Source organism: Malania oleifera, chromosome 11 (assembly GCF_029873635.1).
Source record: "Malania oleifera isolate guangnan ecotype guangnan chromosome 11, ASM2987363v1, whole genome shotgun sequence".
Taxonomy (NCBI): Eukaryota; Viridiplantae; Streptophyta; class Magnoliopsida; order Santalales; family Ximeniaceae; genus Malania; species Malania oleifera.
This window is the reverse complement of record NC_080427.1, coordinates 37,013,750-37,032,185: the sequence shown is the minus strand read 5'-3', so window position 1 is coordinate 37,032,185 and position 18,436 is coordinate 37,013,750. Positions and strand designations below refer to the sequence as shown.

The 18,436-nt window shown below is 39.0% G+C and overlaps 1 protein-coding gene across 1 annotated transcript in view; it reads right to left on the bottom strand.

The window, feature by feature from the left end:
- Positions 1–18,436, bottom strand: part of LOC131167344 (insulin-degrading enzyme-like 1, peroxisomal) — a 72,283-nt gene that overhangs the window by 13,937 nt on the left and 39,910 nt on the right. The window contains exons 15-18 of the mRNA XM_058126123.1: positions 3,650–3,752; positions 3,379–3,474; positions 3,110–3,299; positions 352–413 (exon numbers count right to left, since the gene is read on the bottom strand). Of these exons, the coding sequence (XP_057982106.1) occupies positions 352–413; positions 3,110–3,299; positions 3,379–3,474; positions 3,650–3,752 (451 nt within the window). The remainder of the gene's footprint in view (positions 1–351; positions 414–3,109; positions 3,300–3,378; positions 3,475–3,649; positions 3,753–18,436) is intronic.

Below are 18,436 nucleotides of genomic sequence, written 5' to 3'. Positions count from 1 at the left end.
AAATATCAACTTGAACTCAAAATATTTCATATATACATATAAGTCAAATGAAGAGTGACTTAGTGCACCTGTGAGGAAGAGTGACTTAGTTATTGTAGAGGGCAATAGAAGGGGTAGGGGTAGACCTAAAATAACTTAGGAGGAGATAGTAAATAAAGATTTAATATCCTTGAATCTATCAAAAGAAATGGTCCATGATCGCATAAATTGGCGGAAAAGGATTCATATAGCCGACCCCACTTAGTGGGACTAAGGCTTGGTTTTGTTGTTGTTGTTGTATATAAGTCAAATGAATCCAAAATAGCATTAGACATAATTTGAAGAAAAACACAGAAAAATAACATTAATTACCTCAAAACCACCATCGGTGTGGCTTATGGAATAATAAAGACCAGCCACCTGAGCATTGTAAGCTGAAAGATACAAGGATAGGCTCATCTTAGTCTATGTATTTTTTTATAGAAAAAGAAGGTTCATTAAAAAGAAAAAGGAGAACAAGAAGCCCTCTTAACAAAAGAAAATAGAAAAGAAAAACTAAATCATCTTAATAAAACAACTCAATCTCTAGTGCTATCTTGAAAATAAGGAAACCCTTAAAACAGCCAGCATTATAAGCCCAAAGCGAAGCCAAGTATCGAATCCTGTCCCAAATTAATCCCACAGAAAAACTCTTCCCTGAATAATTCTAGCACTTCTTTCCAGCCAAATTCCCCATAACACAGCACAACAAGCACATTTCCACAACCTTGAACATCCTTCCCTTTCCCAAAACCAGCAAAAGAAAATAATCAACAGATCATCCACTGATTTTGGCATATACCAACATTTCACCAAGCACCTCAAAAAGAGAACACAAATTCCAAGCAAAAGAACAACACCTCAAAAAGAGAACACCACAAATTCCAAGCAGAAGAACAATCATAAAAACAAGCAAGACACATCATCTGAACTGTTTCCACACATAAGACACATATCCACAACAGAGCTTCAGAGAGCTTCCAACTCTGCAGTAGATTGTTGGGGTTAACTGTTAATTCTCTTAAGGGCCACCAAACAAACAAAAGCCTTTATCTTAGAAAGAAATTTGGCCTCCCAAAAAACTTGATTGATAGGAAAGATCACATCAATCTTAGTAATATGACAAAATAGAAAGATTAACAAAAATATTCCCCAAACAGTCCAAAGACCAAACTCTACCATCACTCCTACTGGAGAATTGACAACTGTCCAGTTAAAATGGCTAACGAAGATAGCTCCTCCACCTCTCTATCATTCAACCCTTCTAAAATGAAAGTCCAAAGAGAAAGCGTCCCCCCCCCCCCCCAAATAGTGAGAAAAGAGGTAATTACATCATTATGGCAGGAAGAAAGGCGATTTAACCAAACAAGCCCCAACCCAAAAATCCTCCCAAAACATAATGCAATTAGCCTTCTCTTCAAATGAAAATTTGTCCAATGAAGAAAAAGAGAATAACCCAAAGAAATACACCTCCAAGGACCCTTTTTTTCAAAGAAAGAAAAAAAAAAAAAAAAAAAAAAACAAAGAAGACCCTATGTTTGGAGAGGCCTCGGATTTGGATTTGTATTGGATTTGGATAAAATGTAATACAAACTTGCATTGAAATTTGTCCAAATCCACCCAAATTTAAATCCAAGATCTGAAATTCATGCTCCCAAAAGCAACGTGATAGAATAGGAATGTATGAACAGGAGAGTAAGGCATCTCCTTTCAAAATTTTGGGTTACCCTAGAAAAATTAAAATGAAAAACCAAAAAGAACACTAGAAACAACCTGAAATAATCAGCATGCCCTATCAATTCAACAAGCGCTGAATATCCAAAAAGCACATCCCCCTGAAGCTCCCATTACCCACACACCAAAGAGAAGCCAAATGGTGAATCTTCTCCCATACCAGCAAAATGATGATTTCTTCCCTGAAAAAATGTGCAAATTTCGTTCCATCTACAAACACCAATATACAGCAAATAGGGCACAATTCCGTAACTCCTTACCCTCCTTTTTCCTCTACCAAAACCAACAAAATGAATTGCCCAAAACTCCTCCACTGTCTTTGGACAAACCCAGCTTTCCCCAAAATAATTAAATAGCTTGTTCCAAATCCTCAGATGGAATCGCAATGTAGGAAAAGATGTGGAGCTGTTTCAGAGCAATTAAAACAAAGCACACATACATCTGGGGAGAGATCCTTTAATAGTATTTGAATCTGTAACAATTTATTGGTGTTGATCCCAACCAACCAGAGAAAAGCTTTGAATTTAGGGGGAACTTTGGCCTTCCAGATAGTTTTATGGAGAGGAAAAGAAAAGCCAAAGTTAGTCAAGAACTCACAAAAAGGATTTGCAGGAATAAAATCCCGAGGGATCCAAAGACCAAAAACAGCAATCAGCTCCCAATGAGACTTGACAATTATTTAACAAGACTAACAAGGAGGAAAACTCCTCCATCTCCCTGTCATTCAAGGGTCTCCTAAAGCGAATATCCCAAAAAGGTAAAAGGACCACCCAGCTCCACAATGAAAGAAGAAATAGATCCATCCTGTCCTGAGCTCAAACGAAATGGGTGAGGAAAAGAGGTGGACAAAACAACATTCCCCAACCATAGATCTTTCCAAAAGCGAATATTACAACCCTTAAGCAATAGAAATTTAGTATAGGGAATAAATCTGAGAGATGGCTTTCCACAGACTTTCCGAAGCACATCTAAGATCCAAATTGGTAGGCCACCTGTTCCCATCAAGTCCAAGGGAAGAGATCTCTAAGGAAACCACCAAAGCTATTTGGCCAAGAAAGCTGTATTTTTAGACACCAAATCAAGACCCAAACCACCCTCCGATTTAGGCCTACAGACCACCTCCCAACTCACCAAATGATCCCTAACACCCCCCACCCCTGACCAAAGGACTTTCAGAAGAACTTAGCCTCCTTTTATATATCATTGTACGATGAGACACAGGAGGAAATATATAAAATAGGGGCTACAAAGCATCATATATATCAAGCTATCCTGTCCCTCTGCCCAAAAAAAAAAAATCTATAGTAAAGAAATTCAAGCAGAAAAAAAAAAATCCCTCAATGTTTTGGCAGCTTACCATATTCATTCAGGTAATCCATTAACAACCGTGTAAAGATGTCTGTAAGAACATTTCCTTCAGGGGAGTTGCTAGCATAGGGGCAGTTGAAATATATCCTAACATATGCCTTGGGAGTGGAGAACATCGTATCGGGCTTATACCATAATGTTGAAAAGGATGATTTCCTTAACAAAACTGGAAACTTGACCTGTTTTGAAGTTAGAACACATCAAAAACATTAGAATTTCAGGAACATTTGAATTCACCATGTTAGCAATATACCATACCTTGTCAGCTGCATCCTTAAGTGACAGGTCAGAGGGAATGAACACATTAGGTGCTGGCAGGTGCAGATGTTCATCAGGTGCTACTAGCATCCATTGCTGGAAACAAATAAAGAAATATTTCAGGATCATCAAGATCAGAACATTTTATTGACAAAAGCAAGCTATTTGTATCAGTAGGAAAGCACAAAAATGAACAAAAGTAAAAAAGAAAACACTTCACAATTGTATACGGTTAAATACTAGAAATTATATCACAAATAACACCCCAAACCTCAATCATAGAACCAGTGATTTTCTCGATGGAATATGCAGTGCCATACCATGGCTCAACCTTGTCAGTAACTCCTTCGAATTTCTTTGACTCCCAAAAGATTCTGTTGCAGGGGAAGCATATTAGAAAACTAGATTTATCTAAATGGTAAGTGATAAAAGGAATGAAAAAAAATACCTTTCTGTCAAATATAATGAAGCAAGCAGAACAAGCAAAAATAAAACCACCAATGTGATATTTATCAGAGACATCAACAAACGTATAATTATGAACTGCAATTTTTCAGAAAGCTGCAAAGGTTGTAAAATCTTGAACAGAAAGATCCAAGATATATGTAACGAGTTGTCTAAACACTTCAACTATTTTTTTTATAATCAAGAAATGTATTAGGAAATGAAGGAGAGCAATTACAACCAAGGAGAGGACAAGACATTCTCAACAGCAAAAACAGCTAATAGGTCAAACTTAAAAAAGAAAGAAAACAGCCTAACACTCAACTAAATCATCATATTGATTTCATTCATTCTCTTTTTTCTTTATTTTTCTTTTTCTTTTTGGTGAAAGGTATTTTGAAACTAACCAATCATTGTAGGAAGTTGAACATGCCAACCACTGAAAACTGTTAAACCCCTTTTCAAGAATTCATAAATATTTGCATACATCCAGTCAAATTGGAGCAAATACAACTCCTTTGAACAAATTTAATTAATTCCAATCAAAGAAAATGTAACTGAATTCGAATTTTCACTCTAGTTAACACAATTTTGGCATAGAACCATCCTTTTCCCTCTCTATAGGTCCATTTTATCATGGAGTGTGCACACAAGATGATTGATGAATCATACCAGACTTAGTTATATAGAGAATTGGATACTGGAACACTCATTAGCATTATCACTGCAAAGTATCAGACAGGCAAGGACTTAAAATTCGATTTTGATGGAAATGCCAGACATTTATAGTAAACTTTAAGAAATATTAAAACAGATGATTATGCATAATTTTGAGTAGAAAAAAAAAATTGGAAAATGCATACATGAAAAGTTTCTAGTGTGTAGGATATATAAATTGCATATTGCAAAGGAAGGAAGGCAGTAAATAATCAGGCCACAGTTAAATACTGGAGCAAGTGCTGTAAATGGGTAAAGGGTAATTGGGAACCGGTAGTGAACAAAATAGTAAAACAAGGATGAGAATGCTGTTATCAATTTACTAATTTATGCAAGGAGGTAACTGTTATAAACTTATAATGAGTAAATAACTAATATCTAAGAAGTTACTGTTTATATAAGAAGGCTAAGGATAAATGGAAGGGGTAATTGGGAATTTGGAATTTTTGAAGGAGCAAACAAAATAAGAGGCGGGTTAATTAGGTGCTGGAGTGTTGCACAGCAAAGAGGCAAGGAGCACAAACAAGCTAGAGACTACATGTGAGAGACGCTGAGGGCCTGTTATGATGCCCCCCCTCTTGTTCACCACCTGCTGCAGTTGAGCTGTGACGCTGAGGGCCTGTTATGATGCCCCCCCTCTTGTTCACCACCTGCTGCAGTTGAGCCAGAGACAGCAGGAGCTGTGTAATGCTTGAAGCTTGAAAAATCAACTCAATCATGAAGAGAGCGAGGAGCTGCAGTGCTTGCTAGGGTTTCCTTGGAATTTTGAGGAAGAGAAAGAAGATGAAGCCATGAGATATGTTTAGTTTAGGGCTTAAAGATTCTTTCCCCCTTCCCCCCCCCCCCCCGCCCGCCCCCAAATTTTTCCATCAAAATTTAGGCTCCAGCACTGAACTTTTTCAAAATTTCCATTGAAATTCACCAAAATTTCAGAATTTCGGTCAAATTTTTTTGAAAGTGAATCTGAAGTGAGTAGCCATTCTATAACATCGAAATTTGGATGTTTCAATCTATATTTAAGTCCTTTTGGAGATGTAAATCAAATTGAGCCTTTCTCTTAGAACAAAAGGCACAAGAGATATGAAATACCTTAGAACAATCCTTTATTAAATAAAACCAAGTTCATCCTTGAGTGAATCTACAAAAGTGAGAACTACAAACTGAGTAACATTGAAGGGTGTGTTGTTCAGTTATTGAGTCAGGAAGCAAATGGAACACAATGATGCTGTTCCAACTAAATTCACACTCAAGAGTCAAGACTAGACACAGAATTCAAGGGATGAAACTTTTCCAACAAAGGATGACCAAGGCAACAATGGGTTTGCACTTTTGCGATTAAAGAGAAACCTAGGAATATACAAAACAAAAGGAAAAAGATAGGGAGAAGGATTTACTGTCCCTATCCCCTTAATAGTAGACGATCCATCAACAAGGGCATCATGATGCAAGTTTTTAGAGTACTTGAGGGTGGAAAGGAATTTTATTACACTTTCCATATTGTTAGTAGCAGCTGAATCTATAACTCAAGGACTAACAAGACAAGTAATGAATGACAAGAAAGTTGTGGGGTTAGATATCTCATCCAAAGATGAAATGGGAATAGAGGCTTGTAGGAATTCCTGATACGACAGAAACTTTGAATACTCTTCCTCTAAATAAGATAATATGCGCTTTGTATTTTCTGAACTGGGAAAAATGGAGACTCAGGTGGCTGCATTGCTGATGTAGGGGTTTAACATAAAGATGCCAACACTGCTCAATATATAACCTCCTCATCGCCAAGGAGTATACCTACAAGGGAGACTTGTATCACATCTATCCCTTCCGCCATGACCACTTGAACCACCCAGGAACTTCTGTGACTAATTGGCAGAAATCAGAACCATCCTGTGTAACAAAAGTAGTCTTCACAGATGTGGAGGTAAACACCAAACCAGAGACTAATGAATGGGTGCTCAAGGAAGCAAAAAGGATGCGAGAATAAACATCAAAGAAGGATGTAAACTCTGAACTAAAAGAACCTGGGACTGAACTATTTTGAGCTCAGGTTTTGAACTCGCTAAGTCTCAAAAGACTGTCATCCTTTCTCCCTCTTCTTTTGCACCTCATGAACATCAGCTATTATTGGTTGCACAATGTCAAGTTCCTCAGACATGCACCTCATCTCTACAAAGTACTCTGAGACACTGTTGTAAGCTGTAACAAAATACTCCAGGATCATGCATAAAAGTAACGAAACTCAAATTCAATAGCTTGATATAATCCTGAATCTCCTTGCATATATCTAAATGCTTGCAGATTCGTGCAATCTGGGTTCGATCAAGTTCCACAACAGGGAGACAATCAACGCATCTTAAGTGCAAACTCTTTCCTTTTGTCATCATCGGGCTTGGATTGAAACAAGTGGTGCTAAGATTTCCCTAAGCATGTTGTTGCTGGTTATTTTTGGACATTTAGCATGTGTTATCAGCTTATCGCTATGTTCGTAAGCATGAGTTAGTGAGCGTACTCTGGTCATTGTTATGTACTTGATATATATTGTAACTAGCAGGTGAGACGCATCATTGTGATTAGATCTTTCATTCCACCAAATACTTCAGCATGGTATCAGCCCAAGATCCGACCTAAATCCAAGTGCATCCCAAAGCCAAACACCAAACTTCGAACCTGCTGCTGTAGAAGGATCATACGCACCACTAAAGACCAGAAGCAAAGTCCAAGTGCTACCGAAAAACACTGTAGATGCCAAAAAATCCTAGACACTGCTGCCCTTTCAGAAATTCAAAGAAATCCTTCGTCTTTTGCAAAAACAACCACATAGTCACCAACAGAACCTGCCCATCTACTGGCCTGTAAACACAGACAGGGTCTCCCATGCATCAGCCAGAAGTTGGCATCTCCGAGTCCAGGCACCAGCATGTGAGTGTTGAGTGTTTTTTGAGCAAGATTTCTGCTCCAATTTCCTCAAAATGTTTTCAATACCTCCATACATCACAATATCAAGTTGTTGGTCATGTGTTTTTTTCAAATTCAAATTTTTTTTATTGTTCACTCATAGCACTTTGTTAATGGTTGTTTCATACTGCTAGGGCTCTATGTTGATTTCTTGGGATTGTGTGTTAGCTTCATGGTGTTGTGACAGACTTATGCAGGTTTATTTGTGACTCGTTCATGGTGGCCACCTAGCCCATGAGCAGCTCGGTAAGAACTCATTTGGGCTCGTTTATTATCTAAATGAATGACTCCTAAGCCCAGTTTCCAGGATTATTTAATAAACGAGCTGAACTTGACAGAGACAGACTTGGCTCATTTCAGCTCGTGAACAGCTTGAGTTACAGGCTTGACTGGGCTCCTTTATAAGGCTCATTAAGAGGCTCAGTGATGGGCTCATTAATAGGGACAAATAAAGTTGGAATGGACTAAGTTCTTATCATTATAAATTAGCCAAGCCCAATCTCAAGGCTAAGGCCGAAGGACCAAGCCCGGCAAGTTGCACACTACACCTACACGTAAAGCTTAAAGAATCAACCAAATTAAATTTTGAGCTGAGCACAAGCTTGACTTTCTAAAGTTGAACCGAGTTCGAGCCTGAGCTCAAGCCAAGCTTTTCCTCTACCAATTCGAGCCTGAACATGCTAAAGCTTGGCTCGATTATTTCATTTGCAGCCCTAAGTGTTGGGATGGAGTCCATGAATCCCAAGAGTATGTTTCCCTCATCATTGCCATAGGCAACAACCAAGAAGTTGGACATAAATAATTATGTACAATGGTCCAAGGCTGTCAAGATCTATTTGATAAGCCTAGGTAAATACGGCACTTGTTTCAAATCAAGCCTAGTAAGTTGGATCCTCATGCTATAAAATGTGTCTTTCCAAGTTAGACATGTACTTAAAAGGGATATCATTGTTACAATCCTACCTTGCATCGTTTCTTCATCTCTGCCGATGTTACATTCTCTGAGTCTCCTTGAGCATTTCTAACCTTGATAAGATCCTCCCCCTACTTAATTTTCCTACTTCTAGCATATTATCTTTGCCTAGTCATCCGCCTACATCTTCGTCCAACTTGAGTCCTCCTCATTGCCTTGATTGTCCTAATTTGCAAGTGTATGTGTCGAAAATTGAAAAGAGTTATGTATTGATTTGAACATTACATGTGAATATATACAACAATCCTAGCATTCCTAAAAAGTAAATTAATTAATCAAATCTCATGATTTATGGGACACCCTAACAGAATAGGAAACTTAGTTGTATAGGCCTAATTCTAAGGATACAATATGTCATTAAAAGAATATCCTAAAATAGCTAACTAATATACACGGTTTTCCTACACTCCCCCTTAAGCTGGTGAATAGGTATTCTCCATTCCCAGCTTGGAAACAATAGTTTGGAAAACGGAGCTACTCAACCCTTTGGTAAGGACATCAGCAAGTTGACCATGTGTAGACACGTAAGGTGTACAAATCAATCCACTCTCCAACTTTTCTTTGATAAAGTGTCTGTCAACTTCAATGTGCTTCGTTTGGTCATGTTGTACTGGGTTATGAGCCATGCTAATTGCAAATTTGTTGTCACAATAAAGTCTCATAGGGCCATCCCACTTAATCTTCAAATCGTCGAGGATGATCTTCAGCCAAAGTAGTTCACACACACCTTGAGCCATTGCCGTTAATTCAGCCTCTACACTCAACCAAGCTACCACACTTTGTTTTTTACTTCTCCATGTCACAAGATTCCCACCGAGAAAGGTGCAATATCCTGAGGTTGATTTTCTATCAACAATTGATCCAGCATAATCAGCATTAGTGTATGCCAAGTATCAATCCTCCATTTCTTCTGAACATGATACCTTTCCCTGGTGTTCCCTTGAGATACTGTAGTACACTATGGGCTTCTTGTAAATGAACTTCCTTCGGGCTATGCATAAACTGACTAATCACACTCACTGCATATGCTATATCTGGTCGTGTGTGAGACAAATAAATGAGTCTTCCTACCAAGCGTTGATATATTTCTCTATCTACTGCAACATCCTCCTCAGCTTTTCCAAGTTTAAGATTAGAATCCATGGGAGTACTTGCTAGTTGCATGCTGTCTTGCCAGTTTCCTTGAGAAGATCTATGACATACTTCTGTTGAGAGATAAAAATTCCTTGCCTAGAGTGAGCAACCTTAATCCCGAGAAAAAACTTCAATCTCCCTAACGCTTTAATCTCAAACTCTTTAGCCAAATATTGACTCCAAGACCTGTTTCTCCTTAGCATCATCTCATGTCACTATTATGTCATCAACATACACTAGAAGGACTGTAACTCCCCCTGAAGGAGAGTGTTTAATGTACAATGTGTGATCCCATAGCCAACATAACTCTTGCAAATCTCCCAAACCATGCTCGTGGTGATTGCTTAAGCCCATACAGTGCCTTTTTCAATTTACACACGGTGTGAGCAGCCAAATTCTTCTCATATTCTGGTGGAACCTGCATATAAATATCTTCCTCTAGTTCCCCATGTAAGAAAGCAATCTTGACATCAAATTGTTGCAACTCCCAAACATAATTAGCTGCTAGTGATAATAATACTCTAACCGTGTTCATCTTTACAACAGGAGCAAAGGTCTCCAAATAATCCTTGGCTACCAACCGCGCCTTGTATCTCTCAATCGACCCATCTGCCCTATACTTCACTGTATATAACAACCTACAGCCCACCGGTTTCTTTCCTACCGGTAACTTCACCAACTCCCAAGTCTTGTTCTTTTCCAACGCCTCCATCTCCACATTCATAGCTTGTCTCCATTTTCCATTTGACAAAGCCTTAGATAATGTGGTAGGAATGGTGATGGTATTTAGGCTTACAAGAAAGGCTCTATGGGATGGTGAAAAAATCTTACACAACAAAAAATGTGCAAGAGGGAACAATGGTTGCTTTATGCATTTTTGAGTTCCTTTCCCAATGGCAATTGGAAGGTCCTGGTCATATTATCAACATGAGATTCAATTTCATCTTGCAATGAATGGTTAACAATTGTTACCTCATTCAAAAGATCTGAGTTGGACTCTTGGACCTGCATTGGTTCAAGAACAGCCATCTTCCTTCTTCTAAACACCTTGCCAAATATGGCACTTTTAGGAGCAAAATCGGTCTTTTCTTGGGGTTCATTTGGTGTTTCAAGCACAGGTTCAGAAGAACTCTCAGGTACATGGTTGGACCAAGATGAACAAGGAGGTACAGGTATAGGGTTTGAGATTTAGACATAGGAATTGATGGCAAATCAAGCAAAAAATCTTCCTTATCTTCCCTAGTTGAAATCTCCCCCTGAAGATAAGGATTAGTGAAATAAGACTCTTGTTTATTGAACGTAACATCCACCGAGACATAGAATTTCTTTGACGGAGGGTGGTAACACTTATATCCTTTTTGAGTCGAAGAATAGCCCACAAAGACACATTTTAGAGCCCTCAAATCTAATTTTCCCTTATTGTGACTATGAACATGGACAAATGACACGCACCCAAAAATCCTACGAACAAGGTTGTTTGTAGTGGTTAGGTCTAGGTAGAATGTGGAAAGTATGTCCATAGGACTCTTGAAACCCAAGACTCTTGAAGGCAAACGATTTATCAAATGAGTGGCTGTCAGAACTACTTCCCCCAAAAAAACCTTAGACACATTGTTTTGAAACAACAAAGCTCTAGTTTTTTAAGGAGATGATCATTTTTCCTCTCTACTACCCCGTTTATCTGTGGGGTATTGACACAAGATGACTCATGTACTATTCCTTCTGTCTGAAAATATGGGGTAAGAATTTGATTGAAATAGACCTTGGCATTATCTGACCTAAACCTTTTGATATTGACCCCAAATTGGTTTTTGATCATGGAATGGAAATTTGGGAACACAATACTAACATCAGACTTATGTTTAAGCAGGAAAATCCAGGTAACACGAGTACAATCATCAATGAAAGAAACAAAACATCTTGCCCCAAAAATATTAGAAACAATAGATCGACCCCAAATATCACTATGAATAAGATAGAAAGGAATTGAGCTTCTTTTGTAACTAATTGGAAAAGGTACACGCTTGTGTTTAGCAAGTTCACATACCTCACACTAAAAGTTTTCAACATCTAAATCCTCAAACAAGGAAGGAAACATAACTTCAATAACCCTAAACAATGGATGTCCAAGTTGGCAATGATGAAATAAATTTTTTTCTTTATTGGATAAGACAAACTCTGACATAAAGGAAGAAGATAATCTGTCCTTGGTCATGTGCAACTGACTTGGTGCTTCAAGATAATGGAGGCTATTCCTTTCCCTAGCACATCCAATCATCTTCCCTGAATCCTTGTCCTAAAATATACAATTACTACTGTCAAAAATCACATTACAACATAAATCTTGAGTGAGTTTATGTATAGAGACCAGATTTGTGGACAATTTAGGAACATGAAGTACATTTTTCAAAGTTACTGATGGTCATATTTTCACATCCCAAAAACCAGCTACAATGGTCAAGGATCCATTTGCTGTGGCTATTTTCCTACTGCTTGGGCTGGAGTATAGGTTGAAAAAATATTGGAAAAATGGGTCATATGATCGATTGCTCCTAAGTCCATGACCCAGGAGTTGGTAAAGGTTTTATCTGAGACATTTAATCCAATAGAAGATGGAAGCTCACCTGAATATGCCAAAGAACAAGTACCTGGAGATCCTTCAGGTTTTCCAAAACTATTGATAAGTGATCTCAGCCTCTCAATCTCTTCTTGGTTGAAACTACTCAACTCCTGCAATGTCGATTCACCTTGTGGTCCAGCAGCAATGTGGACTTGTCCATTGTTCCATGGTTGTCCTCCTTTTTGGCCCCATTCTCGGCTTGGAGGCTTTCCATGAAGTTTCTAGCATTTTTCACGGGTGTGACCAGACTTCTTACAGTAAGTGCACCGTAATCCATCACGATTTTGGGTTTTCGGTTGGCCACCTTTTCCTCCTTCAAGTGTTGCTCCTCTCTCCATGTTTGTGGCTGATTTATTGTTACCACTAGCCACCATAGCCGAACTATCAGTGATTTGTGGTTCAAGCATCAACCCTCTTCTACTTTCTTCACTTCGGATTATAGCCACTACTTCGTTAAAGCTTGGAACCTCCGGCTTCCCAAGAATATGTATCCTCACTTGATCAAATTTTGGATTAAGTCCAACCAGAAAATCATACACCCTATCTTGTTCAATAAAGGCCTTCAGAACCGCTGCATCATCGGAGCATTTTGTTTTTATCACCCGATAGTGATCCAATTCCTGCCACAAGGATTTCAGTTGATTTGCATATTCAGTGACTGTTTTATTCCCTTGTTTTGCAGCCATAGTTTTTACCTTGACCTCGTACACTTGTGCCGCATCATTAGTTTTGGAATAGGTTTGCTGAATCGCATCCCAGATGTCCTTTGCAGTAGCCAAAAACATGCATGTGTCACTTATTTCTGGAATCATGGAATTCCACAACCACGCCATGATCAAAGAGTCTTCTTCATCCCATGCTTCAAACTTAGGATCCCCTGGTTTAGGACCTGTCCCGAGAGATGGCTAATCTTTCCCTTGCCTTTCAACACTGTGTGAATGAGTTGAGACCACTTAAGGTAGTTCTTTCCATCTAACCTGTAGGAGGCATGAATATTCTGCAATTCTTCTGCTTGTTGGGGTTAGATTACCTCTTCTGATTGGGCTGTAGTAGTAATCTCCATGATTTCTGACATCTTGAAGGCTTGAACAATCAGCTAATCAATGATGATGTCGGCCGAAAGTAGAAATGATGATGACAACTGGGCAAAAGTGAAACCCACAGAAGAGAAAATTTGGCGATGAAGGCAAACAAAAGTTTTTAAGGCTTTGACGAAACAAGCCCTATTTGGCAAAAACAGAGGTGCACGAGCTCAAAAAATAGAGTAGAACAGAGGTCTACAAAGACGGGAAGAAACCAGCAATGAAGGCTGGAAATATCAGCGATGAAGACTGAAAAAAAAATTGAAACCCTAAGGAGCCTAATTTGGCTCTGATACCATGTCAAAAATTGAAAAGAGTTATGTATTGATCTGAACATTACATGTGAATATATACAACAATCCTAGCATTCCTAAAAAGTAAATTAATAAATCAAATCCCATGATTTATGGGACACCCTAACAGAATAGGAAACTTAGCTGTATAAGCCTAATTCTAAGGATACAATTTGTTATTAAAAGAATATCCTAAAATAGCTAACTAATTATACACAGTTTTCCCACAGTATGCATGACAGCAGCTCAAAGGAGGATAACCTCTTCCAGTTTCCAATGTAATGCCTTTAATTCCCTTGTCTAATGTTCCTACTTCACAAGATGATGATCTCCCTATTGCTGTCCGAAAAAGTAAACGCATTTGTACACAAAATCCCATCTCTAATTTCTTTTTCTATGATTTCTTTTCTCCTCATAGTATTGTCTTATTAATACACTTTCCTTTGTAGCTACCCTAAGTATGGATGGAGGATTGCAATGGTCAAAGAGATGTGTGCAGTACAAGATAATGGGAATTGGGAATTGGTACCTCTTCCTAAGTCTATGGTTGGTTGCCACTGGGTGTATATGGTAAATATCAATCTTGACAAATCCCTGGCGCATCTGAAAGCCCGCATTATTGCTAGGGATATACTCAAGTGTATGGATTGGATTATCTATGTCAACGGAACAGCAAACAGCAAAGCAAAAGATTTCTTTCCTTACTTCAGCCCACATTTATTTCCTTATATTTCAACTCATTATTTTGTACAATTAGCATGTATTTAGTTTAGATGTATAGGGCTTGACAAATTATAGTTTACTTGTATAGGGATAGAATCATGCCAGACCGACCTTACTTTCCATGTATAGCATTGTATTCTTGTAAAGTCTACATATAATATACAGAACTCAAGGCCAATTCATTCGGCCATTCACAAAATATTTGACATGGTATCAGAACCAATTGACTGCTAGGTATTTTTTCCCTTTAATTTTTTTGTCTTCGCGGCTTTGTGGGTGTTGTGGTTCTGTTTTCTCTTCCGAATTTTTTCTCTGTTCTTTCAGTAATTCTGTGCCTGCGTGGCTGTCGGCAGAGCAGGTTTCTGGGTTGCCATTTATTCCTCCAATTTATGTCCTTGTGATTCTCAGCAAGTAAGCAAGCAACAGTTTTCTGTTGCTGTTTGTGACTTTCGGCAAGCAGGCACAGCAAGTTTCTGGTTTGCCACTTATTTCTTCAGTTTCTGTAGCTGCTTGTGATTTTCAGCAAGCAGTCACAGCAGGAATCTGGTTTGCCACTTATTTCTCCAGTTTCTGTTGTTGTTTGTGACTCTTGGCAAGCAGGCAACAGCTTTCTGCTGCTGTTTCTGGCACTTATCTTCTCGGCACAGCAGGTTTTTGGTTCAAGATTTAATTTTCAGTGCAGTTTTTTTTAGTTCAAGATTTAATTTTTTAGTGCAGGGAGGTTGTTCTTCGTTTTTTTTTGCTTTGTACCTGCAGTGTTTATTTTGGGCTTCTAGATTTTCTGGTGGTCTGTTTCTTTCGGCAATCTATTTTTTTTTGGGCTTCTCAGTTTTCTCCTGTATTTAGCATGGACTCCGCACCTGTGCGCGCCAAGTTTACAGGCAACAATTATTCTACTTGGGCTTTTCAGTTTGAACTTTTCCTAAAGGGAAAAGATCTTTGGGGTCATATTGATGGAGCGGATTGTGCACCCAATCCTAATAAATCCAAGGAGGCAGCAGCTTGTCCTTCATGGACTGTGCTTGATGCTCGGATTATGTCTTGGCTTCTTGGCTCGGTTGAGCCATATTGTCCCCAACTTGCGACCTTATCACACCGCTCAATCCATGTAGACTTCTTTAAAAACAGTATATCATCAAGAAAACAGTGCTCATTGTTTTTAGTTAGAACATGCGATTGCCATGTTTCAACATGACAATCGTTCCATCCAAGACTATTATTCGGGGTTTCTGACTCTTTGGAATGAATATTTTGATCTGGTTACTACGGATGTTCCTGTGACTTCTCTTCCCATTATTCAAAGTCTTCGCAAGGCTAGTCGTCATGATCAATTTCTTCTGAAACTCCGCCTCGAGTATGAATCTGTTCCCAAGTCTCTGCTGAATCGCTCTCATGTTCCTTCCTTGGATGTTTGTTTTGGTGAGTTACTTCGTGAAGAACAATGGCTTAGTACTCAAGTTAGTCTGGCACAATCTCATGGTAGTTCCGGGTCTGTCCCTGTGGCTTATGCTGCTCAACGACGATGACCGCCTGCACATTCTAACACATTGCAGTGTTTTTGCTGCAAAGAATTTGGACATATCGCTGCTAATTGTTCCAAGAAATTCTACTCTTATTGCAAAAAGAAAGGTCACATTATCAAAGAATGTCGTATTAGCCCGTAGAATCATCAAGCCCAGGCATTCCAGACTTCTGTTAGTGTACCCCCCACAGTGACTTTTGCAGCCCCTGGCTCTTCTTCAGGTGACTTCTCTGTTCCTACACCTCCTCCAACGAATTACTGCACACCCAAATTGGTGCAACAGATGCTAATTTCAGCATTATCAGCAATGGGGCTCCAAGGTAACAATTCTACTAATCTCTCGTATGTGGACTTGGGTGCCTTTAATCACATGACGAATAATCCCACTACCTTGTGTCATGTTCGGCCCTACGCTGGTCAATCTACTATTCCAACTGCCAATGGCAATTCTTTGCCGATAGCTACTATCGGAGATGCCTCTTCTAAATTCACTAATGTGTTTCTTGCTCCTCAGCTTTCCACGAATCTTATTTCTGTTGGTCAATTAGTTGATAACAATTATGCTGTTAATTTTTCTGGTAATGGTTGTGTTGTACAGGACCAGGTAACGGGGGAGCCGATCATGAAGGGACCTAAAGTAGGCGCTTGTTTCCACTACTTTTGCCTATTCCAGCACGTTCTCTAGTTTCTTCTATTAAGTCTTTTGCTTGTAATAATGTTTCAGATCTTAGTATGATATGGCATCGTCATTTAGGCCATCTTAATACTCAGATCTTATCGTCGTTTAGGCCATCTTAATACTCAGATCTTATCTCATGTATTGAACTCTGGTTTACTTGGTAATAAAGAACATTCTTCTTTATCTCTTGAGTGTGCCTCTTGCAAACTTGGTAAAAGAAAAACTCTTTCCTTCCCTTTGCATGCTAGTAGAGCTTCGCAGTGTTTCGAGCTTATCCATAGTGATGTTTGGGAACCTTCCCCGACTAGTTCACATGAAAAATTTAAATACTATGTGACTTTCATTGATGATCATAGCAGATTTACTTGGGTCTACTTTCTTCGCTCTAAATTTGAGGTTTTTCGTACTTTCACTGAGTTTTTAGCATATGTTGACAATCAATTTTCTGCTTCTATTAAGACATTATGCACATATTCTCCTGGTGAACATGTATCTACTGAGTTTCAGGCATTTTGGCTGCTAAAGGCATTATTCATCAACGTTCATGTCCTACTACTCCCCAATCGAATGGAGTAGCCAAACGGAAAAATCATCATCTCCTAGATGTGGTTCGTACTCTCTTACTGGAATCCTCTGTTTCATCCTTGTTCTGGGTTGAGGCTCTAAAAACTACTACTTGAGTAATTGTTTACCTTCTCAAGTCCTACTCATGGAATCTCCCTATTTCCATTTATTTGTTAAGCAACCTAGTTACGATAACCTTCGTACCTTTGGTTGTGTATGTTTTGTTCATTTAGCTCCTCATGAGCGACATAAATTATCTGCTCAATATGTTCAATGTGCATTCTTGGAATACAATTTGTGTCAAAAGAGATTTGTTTGCTATGATCCTACATTACACCGTATACGCATTTCTAGGAACGTTATTTTCTTTGAAAATCAACATTTCTTTCCTGTGTCCTATGTACCCTCCTCTCCTAGTGTGATTCTCCCCTCCTTTAAGGAGCGGTTCTCGGATCCTCATCCAGTCAGTTCTTGTTTTAAACCAAGTATTGTGCATACACGGCGCCCCCGCCCACAGTCTCTTCCGATAGCTCATCTAATATCTAATCCTACCATGCTCCAGATTCAGTCGGTTGTAGCACCTCCAGAGCCTTTGGTACGTCGCTCTTCTCGAGTGTCTGTACCCCTAGACAGGTATGGGTTTCCCTCTTCAAGTTCTGGTAACTCTGTTTCAGCTCTTACTACTGCATTGTCCAATTTAGATATTCCCACTTCCTAATCACACCTTGCCAAGCATGATTGTTGGCCCGCTCTAGAGGCCAATCACACCTGGGACATTGAGCCTTGTCCTCCCACCATTGTTCCTCTAGGTTGTGAATGGGTTTACTCAGTCAAGGTCCGATCTTATGGAAATTTGGATCATTACAAAGCTCGCCTAGTTGCACTTGGGACTAATCAGGAATAAGGTGTCAATTATGAAGAGACCTTTGCTCCTGTGGCTAAGATGACTATTGTTCGTACGATTCTGGCTATTGTTGCTTCCAGTGAGTGGCCACTACATTAGATGGATGTCAAGAATGCTTTTCTTCATGGGGATCTTAAAGAGTGTATTTATATGAAGCCACCCCCGAGCTTGTTTCCCTCTCCGACTTCACATGTGTGTAAGTCGTTCTCTTTATAGTCTCAAACAAGCTCAGAGGACCTGGCTTGATAAATTCTGCACCACTTTATTACAATTTTCATTCAAGCAAAACAAGTATGACACTTCATTGTTTTTCGGAAATCAGACATAGGTATTGTTGTTCTTTTGGTTTATGTTGATGATATTGTGATTATTGGTTCCGATTCTGCTTTACTTGCTCAGCTCAAGACTCATCTCTTAGTGTCCTTTCATATGAAAGATCTTGGGTCTC